At 37.2% G+C, this 26,187-nt stretch overlaps 2 protein-coding genes across 3 annotated transcripts; both read right to left on the bottom strand.

Moving 5' to 3' along the window:
• Positions 1–371: 371 nt before the first annotated feature.
• Positions 372–11,543, bottom strand: LOC755476. Of its 2 annotated transcripts, none has more exons than XM_030980514.1 (8): positions 11,402–11,543; positions 8,900–9,058; positions 7,447–7,563; positions 6,816–6,878; positions 5,612–5,761; positions 4,878–5,033; positions 4,386–4,467; positions 372–3,050 (listed from the first exon to the last, which is right to left on the bottom strand). In XM_030980514.1, exons 2-8 carry the CDS (start codon positions 9,035–9,037, stop codon positions 2,275–2,277), a joined length of 1,482 nt encoding a protein of 493 aa, XP_030836374.1. In that variant the 5' UTR covers positions 9,038–9,058; positions 11,402–11,543; the 3' UTR covers positions 372–2,274. The 2 variants fall into 2 exon arrangements, with proteins under 2 accessions (XP_030836374.1, XP_030836373.1); XM_030980513.1 differs by lacking the exon at positions 5,612–5,761 and adding an exon at positions 5,820–5,969 and having other exon boundaries at positions 11,402–11,541.
• A 2,004-nt stretch (positions 11,544–13,547) lies between these two features.
• LOC583846 lies at positions 13,548–24,130 on the bottom strand. The gene is made up of 8 exons (XM_030980512.1): positions 24,022–24,130; positions 22,380–22,462; positions 21,128–21,244; positions 19,243–19,305; positions 18,299–18,454; positions 17,355–17,546; positions 16,470–16,551; positions 13,548–15,700 (listed from the first exon to the last, which is right to left on the bottom strand). Exons 2-8 carry the CDS (start codon positions 22,443–22,445, stop codon positions 14,700–14,702), a joined length of 1,677 nt encoding a protein of 558 aa, XP_030836372.1. The 5' UTR covers positions 22,446–22,462; positions 24,022–24,130; the 3' UTR covers positions 13,548–14,699.
• Between the last annotated feature and the right edge of the window lie 2,057 nt (positions 24,131–26,187).

Genomic DNA, 26,187 nt, shown 5'->3' with positions numbered 1-26,187 from the left:
ACAGAGACCACAAAAATTCGCCAAGAAAAAAAAAATGAATTGATGACCCATTTCGGTAATTTATAGGCACAATTTTTTAGGGGGTACGGCGCTGTTGTATCTTTTCCGCATATCAGAAATTGTGATTAAGCCAAATTGTTTACCTTTTTGCAATAAAGATGATACATGTAGCAAGATATTAAAATTGCAAATGGACCACCATGGCCAGAACTTTAGGTGGCATCTCCCTAGATATGAGGAACAATTGCCTGAATATTATTACATTGTTATTAAAGTAAATTATTATTTAAATTATTCTTGGATTACATTGAACTTTATAACAAGGAAGAAACACCGCCAAAATAAAATAAATTGGATGAAAGTATTCACAATTATGAGAAGATACTTGATTGCTAGTAAGCAAGTTTATTATTGACTGAAAGCCAGCATACCACATGACAATAAGAGCTGTTAAGAATTACACCTTTAGAAGGTTACACAAATAGACATGACAAATATCTTTAAAAGCCATTAAAGACATAATACACATGTTTGATTTAAATAGTACATAATAATTGTAATTGTTAAGTAATTCTAATAGAAAGAAGGTGAACAAATATTCATAGTAAAGATTTTCAAATATATACATGTATTCAATATAAACTTATCTTTCATATATTAACAAAAATCAAACCTCTCTATGATATGCAATTGGTATCATACCACTCATGCATGAGTGAGCAAACGTTTTTAACCAGAAATGAGTCGCTGAGAAAACAATTGCAAAGATGGGAGTATCTGGCAGTATTCACATGGCAGTATCCCATGGCTCCTCCACAATCTTGGGTGGAAAAGAGATGCATTTTGACTGTTCTTTAGTATTCATTTTTCCATATTTCCTTTTTTTGACCAAATGTATATGGTATGCACTTAATTATAAGCCACTTTGTTCCTGAAGAAAAAGTTGGTTACATAATATATATTCTGCATGATTTTCCTCTATTATAATTCTGGTAGTATATAGTACTGTTGTGTGACAAATCAAAATATATATCCTAAAAAGTTTTTTGTTTAAAAATGAAATGAAAGAAAAGATTAAACAAGATATAAAAACCAAACCCATTCATATATTTATATATAAGACAGCTGCATTCACAAATTGATTGCAGCAGTGCATTTTCCATATTATATATTACACTAAATAGACAAAATTCAGCTGAGTTTTACTCATGAATAAGTTTCTGTTCCCCCGTTACCCACAGTAGTTTAACAAAGGTGCATAACATCTATTTCAGTTGGATTTCATTTACAATATGAGCAAGGGCAGGAAAATAGGCTTTGAAAATTATTAGTAATAGAAATTGAATCCTTGAATTCTACTTAATAAGATAATCTAAGAGTACTGATCAATTCATAATGAATCTTTTATTTGAACATGATCTGGATAATTGTAAAGCAAAAAAAAGATGTTTCTCTACACAATTAATATAATTAATTATAAATGATAGATTGTTCATTTCATAATCTACACTGTATAATCAGTGAAAGCCTCTTAAATGTTAATGGCAGGTAACATTATCAACAAATAAAATGTGATTAAATCAAATTAATAAAAAAAAGAGTTAAAGTAAAACACCTATAGGCACACTTACAATGAAATTTGAATTAATAGAGATTCAATTTATACAGTGAAATTTTTTCTATGATTATATGTAATATGGTATAAGAATTGCATGTATGCATACATAATATACAAATTAGTATTTACATGTACAATCCCAAACTATCAATTTGACTCTGAGTCATAACATAGTACTTTAACATAGATATTTCAAATTAACAGTACAACCTTAGCTTTAATATAAAAAAGTAAAATACATGTACATATCTTAAAATAATTTTGGCTAGTATCATAACACTAATTTCAAATGCTTTACTGATTTGAATAAAAACTTCTTTTTTTAGAAAAAGAGTCATATTTGCTTTACATATAACTTGCTGATGAGGACCAAACTCTAGCCGGTACTACTAAAAGTGACAACACTGAATATCTTTGAGAGGGTCCACCTAGTCACCTACCCGGTACTCAAAGATATTGGATCATTTTAGTTAAATCATTTAACAAGAATGTCAGATTGTTCTTTAGATCTAATGTATAACGTGGAGATACTTTGTAATTACATCTTGTGTGTATTGATATTTCTCTACAATGAAATTATAATGGAGCATCTGTCAGGACTGTTGATTACAAAGACTATTAGTAAGTTGAAGATAGATGAACTTTCATTGTTAAGCTTAGATGAGTGCAGCCTGGTCACTGAACTGGCCAGAAGTGACTTGACCAGAAGGCAACTCGCTTGGTTCGCTGACTTCTTCCTTAGCTTGGTCTTCAGCTGGCTTAGAGGGCGCTGTTGTCTGCTGGACTTGCTGCTGAGCGGGTCCAGGCTGCTGAGTCGGTACAGGTTGCGGAGTTGGTGCAAGTTGCTGAGGAGCTGGCGCCATCATGACCTGTGGGTAGAGTGCTTGGGCAGGGATCATCTGGATCTGTCCTCCAGGTCCTTGCACCTGGAAGTAGCCAACTTGTGGAGAGCCACTTAGCTGCTGGACCATTCCTGCTGGTTGTGGTTGTTGGACTACCTGGGATGGACCAAGACCTTGAGGCTGCATCTGCCCCGGGACCTGGACCGGGAAGAAGCCTGCTTGTCCTGGTTGAGGGCCACTAGGCTGCTGGACCATTCCTGCTGGTTGTGGCTGTTGAGATGGTTGCTGTTCTGTGGCTGGCTGGGTTTGAGCAAGACCTTGAGGCTGCATCTGCCCTGGGCCTTGGACCTGGACGAAGCCAGCTTGTCCCGCTGGAAGGCCACTCAGCTGCTGGACCATTCCTGCAGGCTGCGGTTGTATGAACTGTTGCTGCAGTTGTGGGTTTTGTTGATACTGCGGGGGTGGTGGCAATTGTGGGATAGTTTGGTTCTGTTGGGTCCCTGCTGGCATAGCTACAAAAGATTGAGGCTGAGGGCTTGGTGCCAGATACATCAATTGACTAGGCTGGGTAGCATTGCCTGACGTACCACCTGTGGTAATGAATACATGTGTTGTTTTTTAATTACCAAGAAGAGAATTTTTTTCAGTTTGTACATGTACATCACTGAAGATGATTTTTTTTTCCTCTAATTTTATATACAGTGTATCCCAGAAGACAAACTCTTGCTGCGAACGAACTATGGACTCTACAGATATCATTTGTAACTATTCATAAAAAAAAGTAATATGCTTTCAATTGAGACATTGATAACTTTAAAGGTAATACAAAGTTTTGGTATGGGGTCATGAATTTGGTTCAAATGAACATATTGGAAGCATATGCGATCCCACAATGTTCAGTGATCGTGGTCGCGGTTGAAATCGAGTCTAAAGTTATGAAATTGTAAATAATAAACTCTTTATGTTGTATAGCTCCCTCTCAAGGTCAAGATATTTATTAAGCTATAAAACAATGTTTCTTGACTAAATCGACTGATTAGCTATTCCCATTTGGAAATTATATATTACAACTACATATTCTGAGAATGTCATGGTCGCAGCTACCATTGTACGGCCGTAGGCACTATTTGTAATTTATCCAAATTTACCGGGAGCACCATTAAATTTTTATATCCAATTTTTCTAGAAAGCAGAAGTGTTTTAGGGTCTAATTTTTTTAGTGCTTATAATACATCCACGGAAGCATCCAAATATATCAAAATTGTAAAGAATCACTATCCACCCAATTTTCAAAATTTCCCAAAACTTTGTATTACCTTTAATCCATACATACTTCACTGAGTAACATTGTTTTGAATTGGCATGTTGAAATGCCAGATTTTGGTTAAACCATGAACATGCTAAGGTCCCATGGGAACATGACTGAACATGACTAGAAGGAAACACAAACTTTGAAACCCATGAGAAGCCTGTTTTAATGTGCTTCTTTTTAAAGGGCAAATATTTGATAAATAGACAAAATTAACTGCTGCCCACCACACACTATATACCATCCGATTTTGAAAGAATTTGCATTTTATATGCATATCTAAATGGGTAGCATCTTAAAGGCTGAGGATCTGTATACCGGTAGTACTATATTTCATTTCATTGTTTTTGGAGGGATTCCACGTTTCCTTGGAGGAAGAAAAGCTAAATCAACTCAGAATAGTAGTGACGTCAGAGGAGTAGTGCAGCTGTCTACGATTTGAAGTCAATTCAGCTATTATTCAGATTTAAATCCGCAAAAATTCAGGTTGTTAGTATCCTTATTATCATTTAGAACCTAAATCAGAAAGAAGATGTTTGTTTAAATTTCTAATATAGTTGCCATTTTTTCTAAAATTGGATCACAGGGGGATCGTATAGTGTGTTATAGGCTTTACCTGCAATGTAGATTGGTCTTGAACACTGTGTATTGGGCACTGTCATCATAGGTACACCTCCCATATTGGCGGCAAAGTAGACCTAGAAATTGAGAAAAAAAATCTTAATGGTTGACATCAAAAGCTCAATGTTTCTCATTGTTTCTCATTCTGTGTTTTCATTGTACGTTGAACAAGAATATTTTACAGATGCACATGTTCACTAACATTTCAATGGCTACTTACTCTATTTTTGCAAATTTTTTAATCAAACCCTTCAACAGTTAAATAGATGTGCCCATCGAAGCATAAAGGTTCAAAACTTGATCTAAATTGATGTTGGTAGAGTATAAATTTTCCCTTTATTTGATATACATTTCATTATATTTTATGGACGGTGTATAAGAAAAAATTGTGAACAATAAAGGGTTCAATTTTTTTTTTGCAGACTGTATATGACTCGATGATCTCCTAGCTGCAAACGGAGGATTTGTTGGAGAACGGCCCACTCACCATATTTGAGTTTCCTGGCTCATCTTTGCACAGTTTGCAGCAACGTCGGCAGCACATACATGCCTTGTAGCAGGACATAGAGGCCGATGTCACTCCGCAAGCTATCTCCAGAAGGAAGACCAAGATCAAGACAGAGTTGACGAGAATGCGAGACCACTGGTCAGAGATAGGGGCACAAAATACATGGGTTAAAATTGAAGGCATCCACTAACGCGTTTGTGATCTATTTTTTTTCACTTTCTGGCAAAGGCAAAAGTACATGTATGTGTTCATTTTGTACCTGTCCACTATAATAACACTATTACAATTACTATTCGATATTCAATATAGAGGGTGCTGCATCATGGTAAACAGCTCACATATTTTTTCCTCCTTTGTAAATTTTGTGTGTTTCTGAGAAGTTCTTCTGAGCTGTGAAGGTGTTTTATGAGGATACGGTATCTAAAATCTAACTTTTATAGTAAATTGCTCTGAAAGAAAGCAGATAAATGAGAGAAGCAGATTGGCATAACTTTGAACAAAATCAGACAAACAATAAGAAAGTTGTGAATTGTGACGAATTTGAATGACACTTTGACGAAATTTATTACAAAATGACAAAATTGACCATGAGATGTGCAAGATTAGGAAGTTTTGGGACAAAATTGAATGAAAAAAAAAAAAATTGAAAGAAAAGAGTGTTAAAATTGACAAGAAAACCTATATTAATATTATTATTGTTACATAATACTTACTATTGGGCTCTCGCAGTGGGTCCTTGGAAGGGGATAACAAATAAAGCTTTGATAATAATTGTAATCTGGTCCAGTAACAATCCCAAATGTTACCATCATCGAGAAAGCGAAAAATGCAGAAATGGTGGACATCACAAGGTAGGCTATTACCTTTATAAAATTGACAGGAAAACCTATATTAATATTATTGTTACATAACTACACTTACCGATGGGCTCTCGCAGTGGGTCCTTGGAAGGGGATAACAAATAAAGCTCTCATAATAATTGTCATCTTGTGCAACAAAAATCCCAAATGTTACCATCATCATGAAAGCGAAAAATGCAGAAATGGTGGACATCACAAGGTAGGCTATTACCTTTATAAAAATCAAAAGGAATTATATAATTATAACAACTTTGATATACAAGAAGTAAGAAATAAAGGTAACATCATATTGCACATTTTAATTCATCTTTGAAATTCTGTTAGCTCTTGCCTTCCATGGGTTGATACTATTTTATCAGTGATGCTAGAAAAAAGTAATTAAACAGCCTTCAACAATTGGTCACCTGGGTGGTACAGGGCACATTGCGCATAATCGGCAAGTGTTATGTAATACAGAGGTTGTTCCAAGATCTTAGTCTAATAATTATACATGTATTTAGCACTGAGCAATGTAGCTGTAAAGAAATATTTGTTTGAAAGGAAATGGATAATTATGAAATATTTTTGTACAGGACAGGGCAAATGAGAGAGAAATGCTCTAAAGGTATGTCACAGTGTAGCCAGTTTGCATCTGATTGATTACAAGTACACATTCATGAATTTCTTATTTTGTCTATAGGCATTTACTTGGTGATCTGTTTTTCTCATTTTCAAATTCTAAAACCAACTTAGTATCAGCAGGCACGTAGCCACGTCTTTTCCAATATCGGTTGAACTTTTTTAGACCCCCTTTTTTTTACCTCGATCAATTACATGTATGTGCCAAGATCATAGATAATGTGTATGATATCAAAGCTGTAAAAATAAACTGCTTAAAAAGATAAAAACCCTACACAACTATTTATAGCTACCATAAACATTCATGTACTTCCATAAGGATAATCTTAAGAACCACACCTGTGGGCAATGGAAACAGAGTTGATTCATCATTTTCTGTACATAAAACATTATGTTTAACTTAAATAAAGAAACTGGAAGGTTGTTCAACAATACTTACAATTTTCTTGCTTTTAGGCTTGTAGAAGTTAGCAACACCGATTGTGCCAGTTGCTATGAAGATCTAGAAAAAGGATTAATTCAGAGCATGAACAAGAAATATTTACACAAAAATTTGTACTTCATGAATATCTTTAGATAACTGATCAAATATAGCCTTTCCAAATAGTAATGTAAAAAAAACACCTCACTACATTTATCATGTGGCATATTTTGTCTTTGAAATGATTTCAAAATGTCACGTAGCAAGTCAGATTCTTGTTTTTTTTCTATTTCTGTCGTAGTTTCGCTTTGGCTAACGTATGAGCCATTCATTTTGTTACACATGTACATGTACATGTATGTGTAGTAATGGGCACAAATCTGCAGGAATACAAGTATCCTGCATCATGCATGCTGTAACATCAGAAACTTTTGTCAGTTGTTAACACTGGCTATTTTCATGCTAGGAAACTTACGCTGATTGGAAAAATTGAGGTTGTAATTAAATCATTTTGCTGCATGGATCATATAAAAAATAACAACATATGACAAATTGGACCAATTGTGAAAGTAGTTAAGTCGCTTCTAAATAAATATATACCGGTATATTTTTTGTTTTTATTATTTACTGAGTATCTCTGTTGACTTACCAGTAAACCTCCCCAAATGGGCATAGCCAGGTATGAAATATAGGCTTGGAGAATGATGGCTGCAATACCAAGCACTATGCACAAAGCTCCAGCCACAATGTGCATTATACCTGTCACCTGCATAAAGAAACGAACGACAAAAAGGGAAGAATTAATAAAAATGGAGTAGTAAACGAAACAACTTCAAAAATATGTGGGGAAAGGGCAGTGTCAGGTTAAATGTTCCTGACAATATCATTCACCCATTGCAAATTTAATAAACTACATATGCAGATCTTCAGAGCTATATATACTCGTTATGAATTTTTAGTGGAATAGCAGATAGTCCGCACACTTCAGATTCAATAATCTCTATGTTTAGAAGGAAACTATAGTTTCCTACCTTTAAAAGAACAGTCCTAAAAGGTTTCCCCCTTGCAAAGGGCGGGGGGAGGGGGGGGGGGGGGCTATTAACTCTCAATTTCAACATCCCATACATGTACATACATCCTCCAAGTTATAAGGCCTACAAACATGTATACATTTAGGATTGTAGGGTACAAGTATGTTATGGTCTATGGCAGGCGCATACGCAGGATTTTTTTCGAAGGTTTTTTTTTAATTTGATTTTTTTTTTACTCGGCCAGCCGCTGAATAAGCGGGGGGGGGGGGGGGGGGGGGGGGACTGGGGGTTAAGGGTAAGAACACATTTTTCCCTTTTTTTTTTTTTCCTGAAAATTTGGAAATTTGGCCGATCGTAATTTTGTTCCGTTGGGGGTGGGGGGGGGGGGGGGGGGTAAGGTCACCTGTTTCGGGTCACCCATTAGCACTTTTTTTCTTTTTTTTTTAATTAAAAAAAAAACATTGATTGGGGGGGTGGTTTTCCTGCAAAACACACATACAAAACAAATTTGAGGGGGGGGTTGACCATCAAACCCCCCCCTGTCTTCGCGCCTGGTCTATGGTATCATTGGCTTGACAGGTTCATGAAAAATATCTTTAAAAAAATTTTAAAGCCAAATTGTTTTGGTTACCGTAGTTACAATGATAAAGGTCTGGAAATTTGTTATAAACAACATTTTCAAAGTCGTTTTTTCATTTAAAACTAGAAAAATTTGCATAATTATCTCATCGATCATTTGAATCTTTGATTAATGTAAAATATGATTTATTTTTTATTTCAGTGTTTAATAAAAGTTAATCAACAGAATAAGTATTTGATATTAATTAAGACGAGGCTTAATTTTTTCTTGCTTATTGAAATTTAAAATTGAATGGTTCCATTGTTTCGATGATCTTCGCTAAGTAAATGCAGCAGATTCTCTGCTTCAAAGTTAGTGGATTTCATATCATTCATCGGTATTTCATTTGTGTAATCAATGTTACCAACTTTTCAAGGCATTGCATTGAAAAGCTTTTATTTAGTACCAACAAAATATGTTAAGTGTCTGGAAAATACGTTATTGCATCATACCTGAAAGCCCTTGGAGACGCAACCACGATGATATGTGGTGTTGTTGCCATTGACATTGTTCGAGTGGGGAGTCCCAATCCCAACTCCCTGGTTCGAGACAGCTTGTTGAGTGGTATTGTTGTAGCTACGGTTCGCCATCTTCTATGCTGTTATCGAAATCTATAAAAATGAAGGCATGGTAGATGAGAATTCTCTGCGACAATAAATAATTGCACAATACAAAATACACACTCATTACACAGTCTAGAAGTTTTTATTAGAACTCTTTAAAAAATCCTGAATCATGTACCCCCTCCTGTGAGCTGTGACAAGCGCGGAAGCTTTAACATTTCATTAAATTATTAGAGAAAGAAGACGATTTGTTTTTACCTTTCTCAACTCTTAATTTTCAACAATATTTTTTTGTCTGCATGCTCCTTTTTCTTCCTATGTCCTCTTACTTTTTTCTTTCCTCTCTCTTCTTCTTCTTCTTCAAGATAATCTGCCTCCTTCAATACTGAAGATTCTTGCAGATGCCGTATACTCTGCCTGGTTGGGGTATGCAGGTGGACCATTACACCGGGGTTTCCCCCTACTCTTATACGAATAGTGCAATGGGTTGTTAACGTGCAAGGGTGGTGACTCTCCTGTACACGGGGCCTCTATTTAACATCCTATCCGAGGGACGGAGTGTTTTCCACTTGACATAACCTGGATCTATGAACAAGGGAAGGGGCACGTTAACACAACGCAGGCTTCAGTCATCCCCCTGGGTGGTAGTCGAACCTGGGATCTTTGGTTCGACAGCAGTTTTTTTTGGGGGGGGAGGGGGAGAGGGAGGGGGGAGGTGACCGCCTCTACCGCTCCTCCTGGCTATGCGACTGAATGAAAAATAGAATTACAGTGGGCAAGCGCAAGATTTGTCCTGTTTTGTACGCAGTGCTTCGCCAACGGCGGACTGTACTAGTCTAGATCTAGTTCCAAAGGATCAAAGGAAACAAACAGACATTGCAGTGCTAGACTTCTCAAAGGCGTTTGATAAGGTGCCCCATGAGAAGCTCATGCACAAACTCTCTTCATATGGAATCGCTGGCTCCATCCATACATGGCTCAGGAACTTTTTGACTAAGCGTCACATGAGGGTCGTCGTCGAAGGGGAGACCTCCCATGATGTTCATGTTGACTCAGGCGTACCTCAGGGGACAGTACTAGGCCCCCTTATGTTCCTGTGCTACGTAAATGACATACCAGAAACTGTGAAGTCACAAGTTAGACTGTTCGCAGATGACTGCCTCCTCTACCGCCAAATCGAGAAGCAACAAGACCATCACATCCTACAAGATGACCTTGCAGCCCTAGATGCCTGGGCAAAGAAGTGGGGCATGTGTTTTAACACAAAGAAGTGCTACACCATGAGCATCTGCAACAAGTCTTCCTTCTTCTACCAACTTAGTGGCCACATCCTGAAATATGTCCAAGACATCCGTTACCTGGGAGTCACAATCTCAGAGGATTTGAAGTGGGAGAAACATGTTGCAAAGACCACCCAAAAGGCAAACTGGGTCCTATCCCTCCTTCGCAGAAACCTCCACTTCTTTCCTGCAGACATTAAGCGAACAGCCTACACTGCACTTGTAAGATCTCTCCTTGAATATGGGGCTACATCCTAGCTGTGATCCATATCTGCAGAAGGACATCAACAGACTTGAAAACGTCCAAAGACGAGCAGTTCGCTTTATCACAGGGAATTATGTGACCAGAGACGAGGGCTTCATTACCAACAAGCTTGTCGAGCTCCATCTCCCTAGCCTAAAGGAAAGAAGGAGAAACCTCAAACTCACCCTCTTATTCAAAGTGGTCGGGGGGCTGGTGCCAGCTCTCCCAATTCAAAACTTTGCTCAACCAACCAAATCAAAACGACGTATCCGTGCAAGACAATTTGAAAACTGTAATACCTCAAATATCATAGACAGACAAGTGACAAACAACAGCAAGTGCTACAACCCCATCAGAGCACAAACTGAAAACTACAGGAGCTCATTCTTCCCATCTACCATCATTGAATGGAACCATTTGGATGAAAACACCATAAACTCCACATCAACCAGCACATTCAGGAAGGCCATTGACAGAGCCTTATACCCCGCGCCCTCTCTCTCAACCGATGCGCTTATCTTATGCCCAGTACTACAGTAGGGCCCTGCATCGTACACATCCAGATCCAGATCCAGATAGTGAAGTGTCATCTTTAAAATATAATCATTGACAGTGTATGGAAGGGATGGATCATATGGCAAGAAAATATCGCAAGTCAGATGGGAAGGGTCTGCAACTGCACTGCACGAACGCAGCCTTCTCGAGCTGCCCTCTACTCTTACTACTAGTACTACTACTAGACGTAGGGCCTAGCTAGCCTATAGCAGCTCGGCATCGGAGTAGGGGCCGACAGCAGTGCATACAGTACAGCGCTCTTCACTCCGTAAACTCAATCATGAAAGAATGATTTTCAATCTTTAAACTCACATTTAACGACGTAACAGAACAGTATCCAGGCTCCCAAATCGACTTTATCCGAAGCAGGTGATGATAGGTGGTAGAGAATATGAAAACAGGAATTACTTTTTTTGTTAATATTTGTTTTAGACGTAGACTTCTACATGTATGTAGATCGATATCTACATTAGAATCTTGTTTTTATTACAGCTATATGCTATTTCCGTGTTGTATGGAGTTCTCAATGTGAAAATAAATATAAATATATCTGTAACTGGTGAAAATGTGTTTATAATAGCACTACATATAGACCTATATACAGGCGCGTACACAGGGGGGGGGGGGGGTATTTCTGGTATGTTTTTTTGTGTAAATCCCCCCCTAAATTTCCCTAAACCCCCCCCCCCCTCTTTTGGATTTTTTTTTTTTTTTATAAAAAAAAAAAAATATTCCCATGACTGAACTCAAAAAGATGACCTTACCCTTAAGAAAAAAACACACACAAAAAAAAGAAACAACACACACAACAAACCGGCACAGAAACAAAAAGAAAAGGAGGAGGGAAAGATCGCTAGTGTGAAATCCACAAATAACTGTTCATAATTGTCCCCCCCCCCCCCTGTCCTTTGGTAAATAGATCTCATCCATCACTGTACCGTTATGGGATGAGGGGGGGGGGGGGGGTGTCCTTTTAGAAGTGTTAACACTTTCTGATGTCAATTACTTTTACAAAATATGCTGATTTACTGATTTTATGCTTTAGGTATACATGATGATTATCATTTTTATTCCAGCTACATATCTTTAGAAAACTTTAGAACTGTATGAATGGCAAGATATATTTCAGTAATCATTTATGAAAATCATCAATAGAAGAATAGTCTAATATATAAGCCGATTTGGTACTTTAAGAATCCTCAGTATACAAAAATTAAAATATTCTACAGTTTAAAGATACTATGTCCCTTTTGCAGCCAACATCAAATTCTGTAGAACTTTGCAGGAATTATGAATATGTCATGTATGTCCTATCTGTGAAATTTAAACGTAAGCAGTGTCCTAGTATTCAAATTATGCAAGGAAACCGGTTACTTGCTAGACTTCATTGTCAGACACTATTGAGTGAGGGACTGGCTTTTTGGTAATAACATACATAAAATGAGCTGTAAAGGGTACATGAGCATTTGTCTACACCAATAACCCACTTCTTGTATTAAATGGCTAAAATTAAACTGATTGAATCTGTGTGCAACTAGCATAAAACATACAACCACTCTGTACAATGTTCTGAAAATCAGACTATTACTTACTGGCTCTATAGCTCTTAAGTCGATTCAACAACTAATAGTCGTTATTTTCCCACTTAAAGACATTTTCAAGCCCCCTTTTTTTAAGGGAAGTTCTGTACTATTATCTTTCAAATGCTGTTGGAATTTAACCTTTTCACTTTTTTTGGCCTGCAAAACCTTGACAGAAGGTTCCTTTGATTGAAAGCAGAAACATATGTGAAACAGATCAGGGAAAGTCTGAGCCAAATTGGATAACAAATATTAAACATATGAATTTATAATCACTAAACACATGGAGAATTGGCAAATTGGCAATGTCAAAGTGATCCATTCATTGGCAGACGTCTAATTTTGTATGCGTTCTGACAAGCAAACTGAACTTGGGAGAGAAAAAAAATGTCTAACAACTCAGAGATTATACAATAGTCGAATGACCCATTTCACAATTTAAGATTAAGTGATCTCAGATTAAAGACATTCACAGCTTGTTAATTTTTATCTAATATATTTCCCTAATCTGTTACAAACTCATTACAAACATTCTAATGCCCTTCACTGATATTGTGACTTGTACTCATTATCAATGAAACAGAGTGATTTGCATTATACCTTGTATATGTTGCTAAGAAAATTTAGATTTTCTGCAAATGAAAACAGAGCAAATATATCTATAAGATCATAAAATAAAATTCTTAGCAGTTTTGTTTAGTCATTTTACCCTCTTTTCACTTTCTTTTAACTGACTTGATTGACAGCAGCATAAAATTAAAAACATTTTTTTATAATAAATTCATCATTATGAAAATACTTGATATCAATACATAAATACATATACAAATTTATAAAAAATTCCATATCATTTCTATTAATTGATTTTTGATGAAACAATCAAATCCACTATCATGATTATAAAATTTTGCACTGTCATTATTATGAACAAACTTATATCATGTTTTAAACATTTTATGTAATCTATAGAAAATATACTAAAAACTTGCTTCAAGTCAAAATATCATGAGTTGTATAAAAATGTGGTGAATAAGAATTTAGTGTTAAAAGAAACACAAAAAACATAATCACATACATGTACACACATGTTCAGGGACAAAGCTGCTCAGAGGTACAGTTTTAATTAGGTAAAGGTAAAAATGAAACAATAAAAGATGAATCAAATAAATGAAACTGTGTTTCTAACTATAATACATGTATATGTGTTGCATAAATATCGTTTATAAAGGACAAAATGAAACAACAACAAAATAAACTAAATTAATGAAACTGTGTTTCTAATATGATTCCATTAGAATGTATGTGTTGCATTAATATCACTTACAAAGCACAAGATGAAAGAATCAGAAAAATAAACTAACTAAATGTAACTTTTGTTTTTAATGTTTCCATTAGGTTGTTATGACCCAACAACCTTTACCCTCTTAAACCCCAAATCTAATCAGTTGAAATCATTTAACCTTGCCCTCGATGCTTCTCAGCACAGGATTATAATCAGCTGCATAGGCCTCACTTCCCTTCATGTTTAAAATCAATCATACTATCAAAATATTGCTAAATTTTCTGGCAAAGTGCTTGTATATCTCAGATTCTGAGAGGTGCTTTTATTTATGTTTAATTATAGCTTGATGCGCAGTTGACCTAAATGTCATCTGCAAGCATCCTAGTTTCTAGTGATGAATAATAGGCCATACTTGTCATTATCAATGAAATTCTACTTTAGAGAATCAAGCTCTTGTAAATTTTTTTACAGTACTGAATAAAAAACAATTAATATAATTAAATTAAAATTCTTTAAAAAAATACTTTTTCAATGAGCCAGTCTGGTCACTGAACTAACCATAGCAAGAAGTAAACTGCTTCAGACATGATTTCAAACATTCACCTTATAAAATTGAGTAAAATTCCTGCAGTATTTTTAAAACCAAGTCACACAAAGTCATGTTGATTTTCAGATGAAAGCAGGCTGGTCACTGAACTGATCATTGGAGACTTTCACTTGAGGATATGCTTTTCTTGAGACAACTGACTCATACAGCTACACCTTCTTCCTCAGTATGGGCTTCAGCAGAATTAGAGGGCGCTGTTTGCTGCTGTTGGACCTGTTCCTCAGTTGATACAGGTTGCTGCTGCACCTGTTCCTCAGTTGCTACAGGTTGCTGAGGGGTTGGAGCCATCATGGCCTGAGGATACATTAATGGGGCTTGGATCATCTGAATCTGCCCTCCTGGGCCTCGTACCTGAAAGAAGCCAAATTGTGGAGGGCCTCTCAGCTGTTCAACCATTCCTGCTGGTTGTGGATGTGATGCCTGTTGCTGGGTTAGAGGAGCACCTTGAGGCTGCATCTGCCCCATGGCTGGGACTTGGACAAAGCCAGGTTGTCCTGTTGGAAGGCCACTGAACTGTTGGAACATTCCTGATGTTTGAGGTTGTGATGCTGGTTCCTGTTCTGAGGATGGCTGGGTCTGAGCAAGAACTTGAGGTTGCATCTGCCCCGGGGCTTGGACCTGGACAAAGCCAGGTTGTCCTGTTGGAAGGCCACTGAACTGTTGGAACATTCCTGAGGTTTGAGGTTTCGATGCAGGTTCCTGTTCTGGGGATGGCTGGGTCTGAGCAAGACCTTGAGGCTGCATCTGCCCCGGTGCTTGGACCTTGATGAAGCCAGGTTGTCCCGTTGGAAGGCCACTGAGCTGTTGGAACATTCCTGAGGTTTGAGGTTGCGATGCAGGTTCCTGTTCTGGGGATGGCTGGGTCTGAGGCTGCATCTGCCCCGGTGCTTGGACCTGGATGAAGCCAGCTTGTCCCGCTGGAAGGCCACTAGGCAGCTGGACCATTCCTGATTGCTGGTGTATTAGGACTGGTTGTTGTTGCTGCTGTTGGGAAGGTTGTTGATGTTTTGGGGGTGGTGGCAATATGGGGATCGGTTGGTTCTGTTGCGCCACTGCTGGTAGAGCCATGAAAGACTGGTGTTGGGGGCTCGGGGCAAGATACATGAATTGACCTGGCTGAGTAGAAGTGCCAGAAGATTCACCTGTGGTACAATGGTGCAAATTCAAGAGATACATATATTTTTTTACCAGAAAAAAAAAGAACATTATAAATAGCTACAACCATGCTTAAGGAAATAGCATTTTTTTAAAGGACGTTTTCTTTAATTTTAAAATTAAAAACAAAGAGGCAACCACATATTTACTTCTCTTACATACCGGTATATTCATTTATTGCTTTTGATTTCTTAATGCGTTTTCAATCTATATGTATTTCTTTTTTGTTATGACATTTTATGTTTCAAAAATAAATTCAAGGCAAAAATAAAGTATTGTCTACTCTTTGTATTATTTGTCATTTAAAGTACTGTCTTGTCCCTTTCTTGCCCCTGTTGGCATTCCCCCCTCCCCCCTAATTTGTAGTTCCTTTTGTAGGTACAGACTTGTTGATTTAATCACTCATTATTCCTAAGTATCAATTGTGGTGTTCATATTTGTACAAGCATTGCTTTCGACCCCTCTGTTTCCAATTTATATATTTCTACATTTGTTGAAAATGTTTATAATTGATTTTTAATGTTTTGTTGGAAACATAAATAAATTTAAATTGAAATTGAAGTAAAAGGCATCAAAGGCAAAATTGACTGTGTTTTAGGAAATTAGAGCGATTTAGGAAAAGCAACACTTTCTCACAAAAATTAAAAATAATGTCATGGCCGAAAACTTTACAGGGTTGACCTACACCACACTAACTTCATAATATAATATGCCATTGCACAATATAGGTAATAAAGACAGAAAAGGTCAATCTACCTGCAAAATAGACAGGCCCAGCAGACTGGTTATTGGGTACTGCCATCATGGGCGTGTCTCCTCTATTGACAGCATAATAGACCTAGGACATTTTAAGAGAAAAAATAGCATGTGATTATAGAATTTTTACAGCACACCTTGCTTAATAAAATACAAAGCATAACTGCTAAGAGCTAGAGGTGATGAAATGAAAGACATCATCTTCTTCCTCATTTTATTAGAGAGGATATGAGACTTTGAGTTTTGTGATTATTGAGATATCACGCTATACGAACGTAGGGATGGATGGACTGACAACCCCAAAACATAATGCATCCCACACCACCTTGGGCGGTGGGCGGTGGCATAAAAATGTTTTTTTGAAGAGACATCTTCTTAAGATACAGTAGAACCTTACCATAATAACTTTCCTAGATCAAGGAAATTTCCTTGCTATATTGGAATCCTTTTTTATCAGAGGTAAAAATAAAAGTAATAAATAGAAACAAAGAGCTGAGCTGAGCAAATTAACTTTAATAATAAAGAAGAAGAATAATGGATATTTTGAAAGCACTCGTATCCAAAATGCAAGGTGCTCAAGGTACTTCAAAATAATCCTCCTCCCCTGTGGCTAGATTTACTGACTTTCACCATTATAGCATTTAAGGAATTCCTTCCTGCCGGTACTCATTTAGAACCTGGGCAGAGAGTGTAGCATATGTAGATTAATGTCTTGCAAAAGGAGGCTAATGCCATGCCCGGGGCTTAAAACCCACAACCTTTGCATTTCCAGTCGATGACACCTCTATTTTATTGTAAGGAGAATTTGACAGTGGTCTCTATAATGAAGTTCCACTGTGCTATAGCCTAGACGTCAGCTAGAATGTGAGTCGTTGCACCACTTACTATATTGGAGTTTCCTCGATCGTCTCTGCACAGTCTGCACAATTTGGACAGGCTACACATCCTGCACGTATCGTAGCCGTCTCGGCAGCATTGACATGCCTTGTAGCAGGCCACACTGACTGCTACCACACCGCAAAGTGACTCCAGTACAAAGATCAAGATCAATATGGCGTTCACCACAATACGTGACTCCTGAAAGAATAAATGAATTGAATGAATCTAATAATAATAATAAGAAGAAGAATGATAAGAAGAACAATGGCAATAATAATAAAAATAGTAGTTTCTTAAGTCCCCAATTAACATTAAAATTGCTTCTAAACATATATGTTCTAAGATGTGCTTAACAGGTAATTCATAAATTTGGTTCAAACGAACATATTGGAAGCACATGCAATTTTACAATATTCAATGATTGTTGTCGCAGTTGAAATTGAGTCTAAACTGATGAAATTGTAAATAATAAACATAAAAATTTGAATAGCTTATCATTATACAGAAAACAATTTACTTTTCATTATGAAATAGATTTTAAAGTCACTTTGGATATGCCCTCTTATTTAGGAGCTACCAAAGCTGGGCATACTTTTCTATATGCACTACCGGTATACACTTTATGCACAATGTTCTTTTTTTAAAGATTTTTTTTAACAAGAAAGGCACATGAAATATTAGGTAACAATTTTTTATTTCTTTTTCTTTTTTGCTGGTCAAACATATTTTTACAAAAAGAAAAAGAAAAGAAAAGAAAAGAAAAAAAAGGCATCTGAAATAAATGAGAACACCCTTTTAATCATGCTTGACAGAGAACAACTCTATTTTAATGAGCCTGATCCCTCCCCCACACACATATTCCTGGGTCTGCCACTGCCTCAAACACAAGGCTGTATGCTTTTTGTTTCTTTTAATCTTTGCATATTTGTCTATTCTAATGCAATACTTACCGCTTCGCTCCCACAGATGGATCTCATAAGGGGATGACAAATAAATCTACCGGTACCCCATGGATGGTCCTCTTTATCGATGAAAATCCCAAATGCTATAATCATCAGGAAAGCGAAAACTGCAGAAATGCTGGACATCACCAGGTAGTACTTAACCTATAGATAAAAAAAACCAAGAGGAATGCTTTACATAGATACAAATTCTTCAAGAAGGAATATATGTTTTGAGGCTACTTGAGAGGCGCGATAGCTCAGTCAGGAGAGCAGTGGTCTTGTAATCCGGTGACCCGAGTTTGAAACCAAGTCGCTGCGCTAGTGCCCTTTGGTAATTCATTACCACCTCGGAGAGGACTTAAAGCAGTCGGTCGTCTGGTTGCTTACTTACAAGCATTTATACTTTTATAGCAATCAGGTAAAATAACCACCACCATATACTTCTGATTCTGAATAATCTTGAATAACAAGAGACCTTTGCACACCCAGAGTAGACATATTAATTAGTAATTTAACAAAATCTGGTGTCAGCAAATTATGATGCAATACACATGCACGCTGACTACTATATGGCTTTGAAGTCTAGAGGTTAGAGGTTACCTTCCAGTACTGACATGAAACTTATTCAATGTTTCAAATTCTGATGTAGTATATATGGTCTCCAGTAAAGAAAAAGCAATCCCAAAGTAATAATTTGCAGAGAAGAAGAACCCCTACTTTCTTTACCACCAAGTTTTGGAACATTTTTTTTAATATAAAGATTTCAATTCTTGACCAAAAATGCTAGCTTCACTATCAAATAAATGCGTTACTCTACAGAAAGTGACTATAATGAAGCTTTAATGCTTGTAGAAATCCTGCCAGCATTGAAAAACAGAATATAGAGTCTACACCATGTAATTTATCATTTGCAAAGAGGAAGCTTTATCATATGAAAACAGATAACTTACAATTTTCTTGCTCGTAGGATTGAAGTAATTAGCAACACCTATTGACCCAGTTACCATGAAGATCTGTGAAAAAAAAATGAAAGTGAAAACAATCAGAGAAATATGAAAGTAATCAGCTGTTGAGATTCAGTTTTATTGAAATCTTGAGATGTAAATGACTTCAGTGAGAAAGTGAGAATCCAGGAAATTTCATGTGAGAATCAAAACCAAGTTGCATTTACGTTAGCACAAAAAAATTCACAACTTAGTTGAGTGTCTTGCTTCAACCCCATAATACAAGCTTAAAGATAAGGCCAAAAAAAAAAAATCATTTGGTTGTCCTCGACGCCCGCTCGTCATTTTCGGGCCGCTCGCATTTTTTTTTTTTTTTTTAAATTCAATTTTTTTTATTATCTTAAATTCATTTTTTTTTTTTTTTTTTGGGGGGGGGGGAGCAATCTTAAATGCCGATCATACCATTTCATGCATTTGCAAGGATCAAAATGCGTCCCGTTGCCAGTTTTGTCTTTTCAGTACGCAATTAGGTATTTATAAAACTTGCCATTTTTATTTTTCTATGTCAAAATGCTGTTCATTCTAATCAGGTTCTGAGCATTCTTAAACTCATTTTAAAGCCCATCTGTACTAGTTTACAGGAGGGATTAGACCACCCTGCAAGGACACTGGACAGGTGGTTATCTCATCAAATCAGCTCTCAGTTAATATACGATATAAAGGATCATGGGGGACCAAGGGACACCGATTAGGCATTGTTTGCTACATAGAGGGCGCAAGTAGCTATAAGTAGTACAATGGAGATTTAAAAGGTGCTGTATTTCAAAGCCCAAAATACTTTCTGTGTTGGTCTTGATATTCATTGTACATTAAACTAGTCTTTTACCATATTAAAGTGTTTTATAGACTTTGTTTGTTTAAATGCTTGACAATCCCAATGATTTTTTTTTTGATTTTTTTTAAATGGGAACAAAAAAAGACACACACACACAAAAAAAAAAAAAAAAAATCCGACCGCCCGCCCCTACTCCAGAAAAGCAATCGAGGACAACCAAACAATTTATTTTTTGGCCTAAGCTGGAGTTCTGGTAATGATAGAAAATAAATTCTCACAGAATCCAACAAAACTTACACTGAATGTTCAACAATACAATTATGTGCCAAACGATTTTGTTAGAAAATGTACAGGGGCTGAGTAATGAGCATAGAAGGATAATGAAATCAAGGCAAGTAGGACCAGCACAATGCTGTGCTTAACACAGGTCACTACGTGCAAATGAGAGTTGCAGTTTTTATTGAAGATGATTTCCAGGAAGTATTTGTGAGTTTATTTTTATTTTAATGGTTCAAACAATCAATTTACTGCAGGATAAACAATCCATATGAATTATAGCCATGTTCTCTCGACATACGATTCCCATATCAGAGCTCAATTAAGATTAGCTTTAAAGTGTACCAATCAGCGGAAAAGGAATTTGTGGATAGCTAGAATGTATGAAAACAACCTCCATAAAACTCCATGAAACAAGGTCATCCAGGTACTTTTTTACAAACCATGACATAGTGTTTTGAAGTTGCAGTTATTTGGGTGCCTATGTCTAAAGTATGAGATAAGATACCGCTTTTACAGGTCAGCTAGTGCAAACCCTTCATACTAATGGGCAATTCTGTGCAATTTTTCCTGTAAGACATATAACATTTATCAAAAAATGTCATCCATGAATGAGAAATGTCTTGATATGACTGGTAATTATTATACAAGAAAGTACCATCATTCAAAGATTGTTTACTTTCGGATGAAATATTTGGAAAAAGGACACGTTGACAGAACCATCCTAATAATAATCCATTAGACATCATATTACTTTTTGGATTATCTGTGTTGACTCACCAGTAACCCTCCCCAGATGGGGAGGCCTAGGTACGAGACCTTGGCTCGGAGAATGATGGCTGAAATACCAAACACTATACACAGAGCTCCAGCAACAATGTGCAATACACCTGTCACCTGGCATATTAAGACAAAACATCATTGATAACACACAATGGAATTGACTGAAATGAACAAATCAAAAACAAAAACAGTATTTTTTTTTTTAATATTAAAAAAAAAAGGTAAAGGAAAGGCAAGGTTCGAGTTCATAGCTATGTTTCTGCCTATTCTAAATTGTTAAAATTTAATATTTGGCCAAAGTCACTTGCAAGTTGGTCATATTACAGTATATGAGAGTCTGTGCTCCTATACTAGGATAAGAAAACAGTGAGAAAAGATACCAGTACATGTAGTTCACATAGTATTAATCTCATTTAAACTAAAGAGGTGGTTCGTGGAGTTTATTCCCATTTAAAGGGAGATCTAACAACAAATTCCATTTGTATGGAGGCAGAAAATTTAGAGAAACAGAATGACAAAAGGTCGAAATAAATCAGATAAATAATATAGAAGTTATGAATGTTTGAAATATGTGATCCCTAAATATATGCAAAACTAAAGTTGACAATTTAGACTTAGGATGTTTGCCATACTGAAATAGTATCAATCTCTGTGCCTTCTTGCTTGGGGCATTATTCAACATGGATGGTGCATTATTAAAGGTCCTCCAAAAAGAAAAAGAACCTTAAACAATACTTAATGAAAAATTAACATTTAAGTCATTTAGTCAGTTGGAAAAATAGGAGATGTCAGGCAATAGTTTATATGGCAGTGACACTACAAATTTGTCCAATTTGAAAATTCGCTTCTGTGATAACATTAAATAATTCATATTATCTTTCGTACTGTTTGTCTGATTTCATTCACACTTTTACCAATCTGCTTATCTGAATTTTTCTTCCTCTTTTAGAGCAAATTTGCTATTGAGGTTGAATTTCCCTTTAATAAAGAATGCTATATAAACATGGGTACATCATGTACATCTGTGCTTCACCATTTGCATTTGCACAATGTTGCATGTGACCTACCTTGCATCTTCACAGACAAACAAAACAAAAGGAAAATTGAAAAAAAATCAAAATGTCGAAATGCCCTCTAAAAAGAGATAACTTAAACAAAATATATAACACAAATCATAAAAAGAATAAGCACTGATGATATTTGTCTGTTATTGTTTAGAATAAATGGAAGGATTTATCATGCATATTACGTGAATGGTCTGTGATACACAACCACGATAGACAGTGTTGTTGCCATCATCCGAACGGTTCGTCATCTTCCAGGCTGACAAATCTGCATAAAAGAAAGAAGAAAAAAAACAATCGTAGTTATTATTGCTCATTCCAATTTTTGTGTTTTCCTTGTAAAGATACAAAGCGTTGAAAGTTTTTGTTTGTGTTTTTGGCTTCGTCTTACCGGTAATATTGGTATCACAAAATTGAAGTATTTGATATGTTAAATACGCAGGAGTTATCACGATCATGATATACCTCTGACTATGGCTTACTATACCATTCAGTTTGCGGATTGTACTGCTTCCAAAGATACCGAAGTAGCAACTACCCCCTATAGGACAACTACCCTCTGGACATGCAACTACCCCCTGGACAACTACCCCAAGACAACTACCCCCTAGGATAGTTGTCCGGGGGGTAGTTGTCCTAGAGGATGGTTGTCATAGGGGTTAATTGTCCAGGGGGTAGTTGTTCTAGGGCGTAGTTGTCCGGGGGGTAGTTGTTCTGGGTTATTTGTCCTAGGGGGTAGTTGTCCTAGGGGGTATAGTTGTCTTGGGGGTAGTTGTCCTGGAGGGTGGTTGCCCTGGGGGGTAGTTTTCCTAGGGGGTAGTTGTCCTAGGGGGTAGTTGGCTGGGGGTGGTTATCCGGGGGGGGGGGGTGGATGTCCAGGGGGTAGGTGTCCTAGAACCATTTACACATCTTAGCATATTCAATTCATACAACATAAATATTCAAATCAACTCTAAAATAACAATGACCGAGTATTACATATTCATTAGGAAAGGTCCACTCACATTTGAGAATGTACAACATAAATATTCAATAGCTAAATCAACCAATGGGGAAGAAGGATAGTATGCAAATACATGTGAGGTGAAGCATAGTGAGAAGGTATTCTATAACAAAGAGAAGGATCAACTTGGGAATGTAAAGCATGAAGGAGGTATGATAATAACAAAAGTAAGAGGGAGCAATATTAATGAAAGTCATTCTGAGTGGCTATATACAGGTGGAACTGGGGTTACAAAGTGAACACTGGCCTGGAGAAAAGTAAACAAAGTAAAGATCATTAACCCTGATCACTGGATGTAAACAGAATCTAATTGTGTACAAAATATTCCAACACACTACTAGTTACAGTTTAATTCTAGTACTTTAGGTCTAGACCTAATTACTATATTATCCTGATTATAAATCTAAGCCTAGTCAATTGCTAGTATCAATTAAATATAACGTCATTACATGATTACTCATTGTTTAATATATCTACAAAAATTAAAAATGTTTTGAAAAAACGGCTTAACTTTAGAATACCCTGAAAACCCAATGGTATGAACTCTATAATTCCTTGAACAACATTTTGACCTGATACATCATGGTTAGTGTACATAGCATACAGCCTGAGCCTATTCTTCTTCTTCTTCCATTGAGTACAGCTTTATTATAATTTATACAGTCCTCTTGTCGTACTTGATAGTATAGTATTACAGGGCCGGGTTTGTTTACGATTGGGGAATTCCCCGGATGAAGGCCGGAGCTCCAGCTCCACGCGAACTCATTATCTAGCTGACTCTGATTGGGTTTTGACACACAGCATTCAACATTTTAAAAACTCACATTATCATAGGAGACCTCCAGAAATGGATCTATCTTCATCAGTTGATGAACTGTGCCATAAAATACGAAAATATTTGTTGGATTTCTGATTTCCTCGTCCGTCTTTGACTTTGGTATGGTGGCCCTGAAGGGACATCGCGAATAGACTAAATCGTGAAAAATATGCGATAAAATTCACGATATCGTCAATTTTATCGCATATTTTTCACGAAGAAATTCACGAAATTGACGATATCGTGAACTTTATCGTGAACTTTTCACGATGAAATTGACGATATCGTGAATTTTATCGTGAAAAGTTCACGATATCGTCAATTTTATCGTGTACTCTATCGTGTACTCTATCGTGTACTCTCCTGACGGGCGCTTCGTAAACAAAACCAGCCCTAGCTGGGGGAGACAGAGAGAAGGAAAAAAGGGAAAGGGAAAGAGAAGATAAAAGGAAAGAAAGAATAATAAGAAGAAAAGAGGGAAACGGGGGGGGGGGGGGCGAAGGGCTCTAGCCTCCTCCTCACTCCCCCCCCCCCCCTCCCCGCCAAAAAATAAATCAGAGAGAGAGAGAGAGAAGGGAAAGGGAAAGGGAAAGAGAAGATAAAAGGAAAGAAAGAAGAGGAAGAAGAAGAAAAGAGGAAAACGGGGGAAGGGCGAAGGACTCTTGCCCCCCTCCCCCCCCCCGCCAAAAAATAAATCAGAGAGAGAGAGAGAAGGGAAAGGGAAAGGGAAAGAGAAGATAAAAGGAAAGAAAGAAGAGGAAGAAGAAGAAAAGAGGGAAACGGGGGCAAAGGGCTTTTGCCTCGTCCCCCCGCCCCCCGCCAAAAAATAAATAAGAGAGAGAGAGAGAGAGAAGGAAAGGGAAAGAGAAGAAAGAAAGAGAAAAACGAAAAAGAGGGAGAATAGGAAAGAAAGGAAAAGAAAGAAAAGAAAGGAGGCAAGAGCCCTTCGCCCCTGTTTCCCTCTTTTCTTATTCTTTTTCCTCTTCTTTCTTTCCTTTTATATTTTCTTTCCCTCTCCCTTCTCTTTTCCTTTATGGCGGGAGGGGGAAGGGGGAGGTAAGAGCCTTTCGCCCTTCCCCCGTTTCCCTCTTTCCGTCTTCTTCTTCTTTCTTTCCTTTTATATTTTCTTTCCCTTTCCCTTTCCTTCTCTCTATCTCTCTCTCTCTCTCTCCTATTTATTTGTTGGCGCGGGAGGGGGGAGGAGGCAAGAGCCCCTCTTTTCTTCTTATTCTTCTTCCTTTCCTTTTTTATTCTCTTTCCCTTTCTCTTCTCTCTCTCTCTCTCTCTTATTTATTTTTTGGGCGGGGGGATGCAAGAGCCCTTCGCCCCCGTTTCCCTCTTTTCTTCTTTTTCTTCCTCTTCTTTCTTTCCTTTTATCTTCTCTTTCCCTTTCCCTTTCCCTTCTCTCTCTATCTCTTATTTATTTTTTTGGCGGGGAGTGGGGAGGGAGGAGGCAAGAGCCCTTTGCCCTTCCCCCGTTTCCCTCTTTCCTTCTTATTCCTCTTCTTTCTTTCCTTTTATATTTTCTTTCCCTTTCCCTTCTCTCTCTTATTTATTTTTGGCGGGGGGGGGGGGGAGGAGGCAAGAGCCCTTCGCCCTTCCCCTGTTCCCCTCTTATTCCTCTTCTTTCTTTCCCTTTCCCTCCTCTCTCTCTCTCTCTCTCTCTTATTTATTTTTTTGGCGGGGGGGGGGGAGGTAAGAGCCTTTCGCCCTTCCCCCGTTTCCCTCTTTCCTTCTTCCTCTTCTTTCTTTCCTTTTATATTTTCTTTCCCTTTCCCTTTCCCTTCTCTCTCTCCTTATTTATTTTTTGGCGGGGGGGATGAGGAGGAGGCAAGAGCCCTTCGCCCCCCCCCCCCCCCCCCGTTTCCCTCTTTTCTTCTTCTTATTCTTTCTTTCCTTTTATCTTCTCTTTCCCATTCCCTTTTTTCCTTCTCTCTGTCTCCCCCAGCTAGGGCTGGTTTTGTTTACGAAGCGCCCGTCAGGAGAGTACACGATAGAGTACACGATAGAGTACACGATAAATTGACGATATCGTGAACTTTATATCGTGAACTTTTCACGATAAAATTCACGATATTGTCAATTTCATCGTGAAAAGTTCACGATAAAGTTCACGATATCGTCAATTTCGTGAATTTCTTCGTGAAAAATATGCGATAAAATTGACGATATC

The sequence above is a fragment of the Strongylocentrotus purpuratus genome, unplaced genomic scaffold (assembly GCF_000002235.5).
Source record: "Strongylocentrotus purpuratus isolate Spur 01 unplaced genomic scaffold, Spur_5.0 spur5_scaffold_11, whole genome shotgun sequence".
In the NCBI taxonomy this organism is placed as follows: Eukaryota; Metazoa; Echinodermata; class Echinoidea; order Camarodonta; family Strongylocentrotidae; genus Strongylocentrotus; species Strongylocentrotus purpuratus.
This window is presented reverse-complemented; position numbering and strand designations above follow the sequence as displayed.

Excerpts from the sequence above, each read along its gene's own strand:
- LOC755476 (XM_030980514.1), bottom strand. The coding sequence starts at position 9,037 with ATGGCGAACCGTAGCTACAACAATACCACTCAACAAGCTGTCTCGAAC. Across the intron at positions 7,564-8,899 it reads GCGTCTCCAAGGGCTTTCAG|GTGACAGGTATAATGCACAT; the intron begins GTATGATGCAAT and ends TTCTTTATGCAG. Across the intron at positions 5,762-6,815 it reads AGCCTAAAAGCAAGAAAATT|GTAATAGCCTACCTTGTGAT; the intron begins GTAAGTATTGTT and ends AATTTTATAAAG.
- LOC583846 (XM_030980512.1), bottom strand. The coding sequence starts at position 22,445 with ATGACGAACCGTTCGGATGATGGCAACAACACTGTCTATCGTGGTTGT. Across the intron at positions 21,245-22,379 it reads GTGTATCACAGACCATTCAC|GTGACAGGTGTATTGCACAT; the intron begins GTAATATGCATG and ends TTAATATGCCAG. Across the intron at positions 18,455-19,242 it reads ATCCTACGAGCAAGAAAATT|GTTAAGTACTACCTGGTGAT; the intron begins GTAAGTTATCTG and ends TTTTATCTATAG.